At 26.9% G+C, this 8,242-nt stretch overlaps 2 protein-coding genes across 2 annotated transcripts; both read left to right on the top strand.

The window, feature by feature from the left end:
- The first annotated feature begins 243 nt into the window (after positions 1-243).
- LOC111612793 (C-reactive protein 1.4-like) lies at positions 244-946 on the top strand. Its single transcript, XM_023354051.1, has one exon. It carries the CDS (start codon positions 246-248, stop codon positions 942-944), a length of 699 nt encoding a protein of 232 aa, XP_023209819.1. The 5' UTR covers positions 244-245; the 3' UTR covers positions 945-946.
- A 4,828-nt stretch (positions 947-5,774) lies between these two features.
- Positions 5,775-6,476, top strand: LOC111612798 (C-reactive protein 1.1-like). Its single transcript, XM_023354058.1, has one exon. The coding sequence runs from the start codon at positions 5,775-5,777 to the stop codon at positions 6,474-6,476; it is 702 nt and encodes a 233-aa protein (XP_023209826.1).
- The last annotated feature ends 1,766 nt before the right edge of the window (positions 6,477-8,242 follow it).

Raw genomic sequence — 8,242 nt, 5'->3', positions numbered from 1 at the left:
AACAATTATAATTTTACGAGTTATATTGAAGAATAAATCAATGGATTTTTTGAATAAATGATTTGAAAAATTATAAATAAATTGCTTTATCTTGAATTAAACACATAAAATTAAAAAAAAACCCATAGTAAATTTATCAATTTACGATAATATTATTGACCTTTGATATTATAACCGAACAAGATAAGTTGAATGAATAATCACATTTTCATTTATTTTCGGCATTCTTTCTGAGTAGTATGAACATGTTTTTGTTTCTCGGCTTTCTTGCCATCCTCTGTTATCATCAGTGTGAAAGTTCTCATTATAAAGTACACATTCCACTTTCTGCAGAGAATTTTTATCCACGATTGAAGTTGAATGGCACTCTACCAAATATGGAGGAATTTACATTATGTATGTGGCTTAGACCTTATCATTTTCAAAAGGAATATTCCTGTTTCGTTTCATACAGTACAAATCGGTTGGATCATGAAATAGGTGGATGTTTCTTCAATTACAGCAGCAAAATGAACATTGGTATTGAAGTTTTAGATGTATTCAACACATTCCAATGTCATCAAGTCAATTGGTATCCCGGAGGATGGTATCATTTCTGCGCATCTTGGTTTGGATCCAATGGATATATCAGAGTATTTATTAATGGAAACAGATGTAAGCTCGATGATGTTGGTAATGATGTTGCCGGAAATATAGAAGGTGGTGGAATATTTGTTATTGGGCAAATGCAACATGGTTCAGATTCTGGATATGTCGAGGATCAAGCCTGGCATGGAGATATTGTTGATATTAATATGTGGAACGAAGTTTTGAAAGATGGACAGATCAGAGAAGCATACAAATGTGATGGAAAAAGAGAACGGGGGAATATTATTTCCGGAATGAAAACTTCAATGACTGCTTTGGACGTGATTCTTTCTGAGACTGAACTTTGTAAATCATGATATTTTACTTTTTATTTAATTTACGAAGTTTAAATTCAAATATTTATTAAACAAATATGCTTTTTCGAAGTAAATTTACACTATTAATAATGTATAGTATATAGACTATTTAGATGAATGGTTCTGAACTTTTTGTTGGTACATCCATGCTCTAGTGTGGCATCGTAGATGCCACACTAGAGCATGGATGCCCTTACATGTATAATAGATGCCCTTACATGTATAATAGTTAAAGATTTGCAATATTTATGCAATAAAATATAAAAATAAGAACGTAAAATAGAGACATAATTAGTATTTTAAAAAATTATTTTTTTTAAATTTTATTGCAATTGAAGGAGAACTATTTATCCGCATAAAATAAATTATCACTTTTAATACGTTGTAGCCTAAATAATAAGGTTTTCATATATAAATTAAGGCTATTGTTCAGAAGTACCATCCATTAATTATGTGTACAGTTTAAGGGAAAGGGGGTCTCAAAAAGTACATTATTGTACACAATGAGAGGAGTCCAGACATTGTCTATGTGGACTTTTTTAGTGGTATTAGGAGCATACAAATTTGTTCTTACAAGCCTATTTACTTGTCGTGTAAGTAAACGTCAGTTGAATGTCATGGATTATTGTATATGTAATTAAAGGGGAGAGGTTCGCCAAAAGTACGTCATTGTGCATAATAGGAAGAAGGGGATCAAAAATAGCTCAAAAACGCTATACGTAATTAATGGACGGTCCCAACGACCATTTTTTTAAAAATGTTTCCATCAATAGTCGTTGTTCAGAGACTGTATAAGTGATAATAATTTCATTTAGAAAGTTATTAGATTCTCTCCACACAAATTTCTTGTGTGGTACAACAGTGTATATAATATATCAAGCTGTAGAATTACAGTTTGATATATTAAAAAAAATTATTTTTATTTCTGTGAAATCAAATAAAATTTATCGTAAAATTAACTACAAATTTTTATAAGTAATATTTAATCCCTTTTATTAATGTATTGTACGCATATTCGAAATACAATAATTCTATTATTTGCATGTTTTCTGGAATATTTAGTATTTAAAATATAATTTTATATTGTAAGAAATTATTTTAGCTGTATTTTGTTAAATATTAATTAATTATTATTATTTTTATTTAAGTCGATAGAAAAGATTGGTCGTTGCCTTGTTTACTTCACTGATTCGAATGTCGTTTAGATAAACGAGGTTTTAATTGTTTGCTTTGGTTGATTGCTTATCTAAACAAATATTCATTTTCAAGCATTCAAGGATATCGAATCATAAAAGGAAGTAATGCTAAATCTATATTAGATATTCGACAGAATAATTATAGTTTAAAAATGTATTTAATGAATTCATTAAGATGTAATTATATTCTTTACATAAATATTTATAATGTTATTTAAATCGCTCAACGTAATTAAATAAAGAAATAAATTGTCAAAATATTTAAAAAAACCTTTCATTTCTTTTATTAAATAGAATAAAATAATAACTTCTTTTTATATAAAATAATCAGATCGATCATAAGAAAATAAATATTAAATGTTAAAGATCAACAAAATATTTATTTTAATAAAGTTTTTAGAAATATTCGGTAAAATAATTTAAAACCAAGCTGTAATTTATATTAAAATAATAATAATAATAATAATAACGTAGTAATTTACGACTCGTAGATGTTTTAAGATAAATAAATTAACGAATAATATTTACTACTCATTAATAACTTATAAGAGGTTTAAGTAATTAAAGCCATGAAAGCAGTGTTTATAAATATAATTTTAGCAAGATGAACTGAAATTTCTTATCAGAATTTCTTAAAAAATTGTTTAAATTATAAAAAAAATTTTAATTATACGGATCGTATTTATTGAAGAATAATGATAAGTATAGATGGGAAGGTAAGAGTTAGCCATTAATGAGAGCGCTCTTTGAAGCAATAAAACTTTGTAATAAAATTATTAAAACAAATAAAAGATGATTTTTTTTACTATTCATAAAATAAACTTTAATTTATTTCACTTTTTTACATATTAAAATTGGCTGCCCATAAAATAGGTGACTAACTCTCCTTTATTTAGGTCTGATAAGTGTATACATAAATGCAGATTAATATAAAAGTTATTAAAATTATTAAATATAAGTGATAACACTTCTTTCAATGCATAATCTACATACATATTAATTTATTGCAGATTTATATATTCCCACTGTTGTCCGTCTATCTGTTCGTTCTTCCTTAATCTCGAAAATTGATTTAGATAGATGAAATTCGAGATTAAATATGAAAGCTTAGAGTCGGAGGTCCCAATAAACTGTATACAAACTTTCGAAAATCATGTGATTTTTTAAATTAAAATATGATTAAAAATTGCATTCTTGTATTGGGACATCGTCACAATAAGTAATTGCTCCTTATTCAAGGTACTCAATTTCTTGTGCATTAATGGCCCAATTTAAATGTTAGGTATTATACTATTAAGTGTTATTTTTAGATTAATTAATTAGGAGTAAATATTGATATAAATACATAATAATTATTATAATAAATTAAGAGTATAAACGTAAACTTTTCATTTCGAAGAATTTGATACCAGAGGACCATTAATCTCCTGCTGATTGAATATTATATGATTTATGAAAGATGCTTGAAAAGATATTTTCAGTTAATTTAATAACCCTGTCAATATTTAGAGCATTGTAAATTATTTATTCTATAGTTCACAAGTGGATTTTCTTAAAAAGAAATAAATTTGATCATTAGTCAGTGCAAAAAAATTTATATTTACAAAGAAACTCGCATTGTATTATACCAAAATACTAAAATATGCTTAGAAGGAATTGAGTTTATGTATGTTATATTCAGTGAATATAAAAATATCATATTTAATAAAAGAAAATTAGTGTAAACTAAGCATATTAACATTATATAAATACCGTATCTATAAATTAAAATAAGTTATAATGAATAATTTAAACGTTCATAGTAAAGTATTAAAGTTGGAGAGAGCGTGTTTTTTAGTGTTCTTGACACTATTTAATGGATTTATTGAGGAAAGTAATAAAAAAAACATTTCATATAACAGTGAAAGCTATCTAGTTTTTAGAAATAGCAATCATTAAATGAAAGAATTACAGAAATTAAACGAATATTGCAAGAATTATAGACACGTCAGAAAATGAAATATCGGTTGGGACATATTACATGTTTCACCGAAGATAAAAGGATGGGAATATTAAATAGGCCTATATTAATGTAAACGTTGAGAACAATTAGAAAAATTATATTATTATATATAAGTTTTCTTGAAAATTTATTTTATTAATTCGCATACAATTTATTTTAAAGTTAGTACTTTATCATTGCTCTTGTCTGAAAAGGTGTTTGTACAAACGTAGATTTGTATGCATTTTTATTCTCTCTGGTGAATGTTTGGAACATTTTTACCGAAATATTTTAAATAATTCTCTTTATTTTATAAAGCTTATACAGGTTTCAGGGTTTACGTATATTGTCTATACAATTACATGAGGTTAAAGACCGAGCGCAAGACCCTTCCAAATCTTTCTACTCGTAATGTTGAAATCTATGAAGCCGTTTCAGATTATATTAATTTTTGGAATCAATTTATAACTTTTTGATAATATTCTAAGCCATATCATATATCTTGATATCAGTATCTTGTTGGGTTAAATATTTTCGTTGATAACAACATACATTTCTTAAATTAAGAAAAAAAGAATTTATTATCTTCTATTTCATAAAACATGACTTCTATTTTTTATTATTTTTGTATCGTTTAATAAATACCATTTCTAAATTTATTTATTGCACTCTTGAACGAAACATTTTCATTCCATAACTCAACCCTTCCACGAAGTGTTACACAATGTCAAAGACCTGCAAGTTTGACCGAACCTACAATAGGGGAGGCCATATAGTGAGAAATACGGGCCCGACACATTCCGATAAACAATCTCTAACGTTCCTAACTCGTATTTGAACTGTAATTTCCTAGAGTAACAGACTGAAGTCTTTAATTAATTAATACATGCGTTATTTGTATGCACAGTGCTATATTAAGAAAAAATTTCAGGTTCTAGATAATTGCTATAAATTATATTTATTATATCAAAATAATTCAAAGATTCATTATACCATAGGCAAAAAGAATCATTTCTACAGAATCACTATTCTAAGGAGTCCCAAATAAAGTTTATTTGATTGCTAATATTTTATTTTTTATGGCTATTTTTATCTATTAATGCTACAGTCTTTAATCACAATTATTGTGTGTGTGGAGAATGAATGTGAATATTTGAAATTAAAAGTATTATTATCCAAATACAATTTTTTAAAAAGTATACTTAAGATGCATGATGGGTGAGCCCAAAATGCATTTTTTCTAAGTCTCCAAAGATCTACGATGGATATAAAGGCAAATAATAATTTCAATGCCGAATATCTTGTTATTATTATTATACACGCCTTCATAATTATAGTACTGTATTTTTTAACTTTTCTTTTTACTTCTATTTTTGCCATTAAGAAGAGACTTTTATACACACAAATCGCATAAATAAAGTATCCGAAAGGAAAAAATAACAAAAGAAACATAATTAAATAAATATTACTTTAACATTACGCAACTGATTCTTAAAATTGAAACTGCGATTACGTAAATAAAATAGTATGATTCAAAGTACATTGCACATTGACCTCGATAACCTGAAATGCTAATGTTATCTTACGTCACGTACTCCAAGTACTATAAAAGGATGTAACGTCAAGGTATTTCAATTTAGAAGAGACAACAAGATGTGGTTTCATGTGTTGTGCGTGCTTCTTTCTTTGGCACTTGTAGAGAATTCTCAACTCAAGATACACATTCCTCGCTCCAGCTCCGGAAACTACCCACGTCTTCGTCTCAATCAACAGTTTCCATCTCTAAATGAGTTTACGATTTGTTCTTGGATCAAACCGCATTCGATTCAAAGAGAATTTTCGACATTTATTTCCTATGCGACCCTTCGATCCGACAATGAATTTGCTGTGTGCCTTTCGAATAAAACTGGAACCGTCAGCGTAGGTGTCAATATCGCAACCGAGTATACGGAAATACGATGCCCAAATATAGAATGGACAGTGGGTGAGTGGTACCATCTTTGCGTATCTTGGTTTAACACGAATGGACATTTGCAAGTGTATAGGGATGGTTATCGATGTTATATCTATAATTTTAATAAAACGATTGCTACAGGCGATCGTATCTATGGAAAAGGTGTGTTTATTGTCGGGCAAGATCAGGATGCTTTTGATGGTAAATACGAAGCTGATCAAGCGTGGATTGGTGATATAGCAGACATAAATATGTGGGACGAAGTTCTAACAGAAAAACAAATGATAGAAGCTGGTAAATGTGAGGGAAAAAGGAAGAAGGGAAATATTATTAGTGGATTGACATCTTCCATGACCGCTTTAGGTATTTCTATATCGGAAACTGAACTCTGTCAGATTTGATTATAAATTAACGAATTAATAAGTTACGGAAAAATACGAGTTACAATATATTATTTGCATCAGTATCGAATGTACTAAGATATAAATAAGATGCCATGATAACATTTCATTATTTTTATTTAATCATTTTCATTTTTATGTAATATTAGATGTTAATTTACACATAANTAATTAATTAGGAGTAAATATTGATATAAATACATAATAATTATTATAATAAATTAAGAGTATAAACGTAAACTTTTCATTTCGAAGAATTTGATATACGTTGTAGCCTAAATAATAAGGTTTTCATATATAAATTAAGGCTATTGTTCAGAAGTACCATCCATTAATTATGTGTACAGTTTAAGGGAAAGGGGGTCTCAAAAAGTACATTATTGTACACAATGAGAGGAGTCCAGACATTGTCTATGTGGACTTTTTTAGTGGTATTAGGAGCATACAAATTTGTTCTTACAAGCCTATTTACTTGTCGTGTAAGTAAACGTCAGTTGAATGTCATGGATTATTGTATATGTAATTAAAGGGGAGAGGTTCGCCAAAAGTACGTCATTGTGCATAATAGGAAGGAGGGGATCAAAAATAGCTCAAAAACGCTATACGTAATTAATGGACGGTCCCAACGACCATTTTTTTAAAAATGTTTCCATCAATAGTCGTTGTTCAGAGACTGTATAAGTGATAATAATTTCATTTAGAAAGTTATTAGATTCTCTCCACACAAATTTCTTGTGTGGTACAACAGTGTATATAATATATCAAGCTGTAGAATTACAGTTTGATATATTAAAAAAAATTATTTTTATTTTTTTAAATCGGAATTATTATTATTAATTAATTATTATTATTTTTATTTAAGTCGATAGAAAAGATTGGTCGTTGCCTTGTTTACTTCACTGATTCGAATGTCGTTTAGATAAACGAGGTTTTAATTGTTTGCTTTGGTTGATTGCTTATCTAAACAAATATTCATTTTCAAGCATTCAAGGATATCGAATCATAAAAGGAAGTAATGCTAAATCTATATTAGATATTCGACAGAATAATTATAGTTTAAAAATGTATTTAATGAATTCATTAAGATGTAATTATATTCTTTACATAAATATTTATAATGTTATTTAAATCGCTCAACGTAATTAAATAAAGAAATAAATTGTCAAAATATTTAAAAAAACCTTTCATTTCTTTTATTAAATAGAATAAAATAATAACTTCTTTTTATATAAAATAATCAGATCGATCATAAGAAAATAAATATTAAATGTTAAAGATCAACAAAATATTTATTTTAATAAAGTTTTTAGAAATATTCGGTAAAATAATTTAAAACCAAGCTGTAATTTATATTAAAATAATAATAATAATAATAATAACGTAGTAATTTACGACTCGTAGATGTTTTAAGATAAATAAATTAACGAATAATATTTACTACTCATTAATAACTTATAAGAGGTTTAAGTAATTAAAGCCATGAAAGCAGTGTTTATAAATATAATTTTAGCAAGATGAACTGAAATTTCTTATCAGAATTTCTTAAAAAATTGTTTAAATTATAAAAAAAATTTTAATTATACGGATCGTATTTATTGAAGAATAATGATAAGTATAGATGGGAAGGTAAGAGTTAGCCATTAATGAGAGCGCTCTTTGAAGCAATAAAACTTTGTAATAAAATTATTAAAACAAATAAAAGATGATTTTTTTTACTATTCATAAAATAAACTTTAATTTATTTCACTATGCAAATTCATAACGTA

The sequence above is a fragment of the Centruroides sculpturatus genome, unplaced genomic scaffold, assembly GCF_000671375.1.
Source record: "Centruroides sculpturatus isolate CEXI.00-Female unplaced genomic scaffold, Cexi_2.0 scaffold1601, whole genome shotgun sequence".
Taxonomy (NCBI): Eukaryota; Metazoa; Arthropoda; class Arachnida; order Scorpiones; family Buthidae; genus Centruroides; species Centruroides sculpturatus.
The sequence above is the reverse complement of the archived record's forward strand: the minus strand, read 5'-3'. Positions and strand labels throughout refer to the sequence as shown.

Excerpts from the sequence above, each read along its gene's own strand:
- LOC111612793 (XM_023354051.1), top strand. The coding sequence starts at position 246 with ATGTTTTTGTTTCTCGGCTTTCTTGCCATCCTCTGTTATCATCAGTGT.
- LOC111612798 (XM_023354058.1), top strand. The coding sequence starts at position 5,775 with ATGTGGTTTCATGTGTTGTGCGTGCTTCTTTCTTTGGCACTTGTAGAG.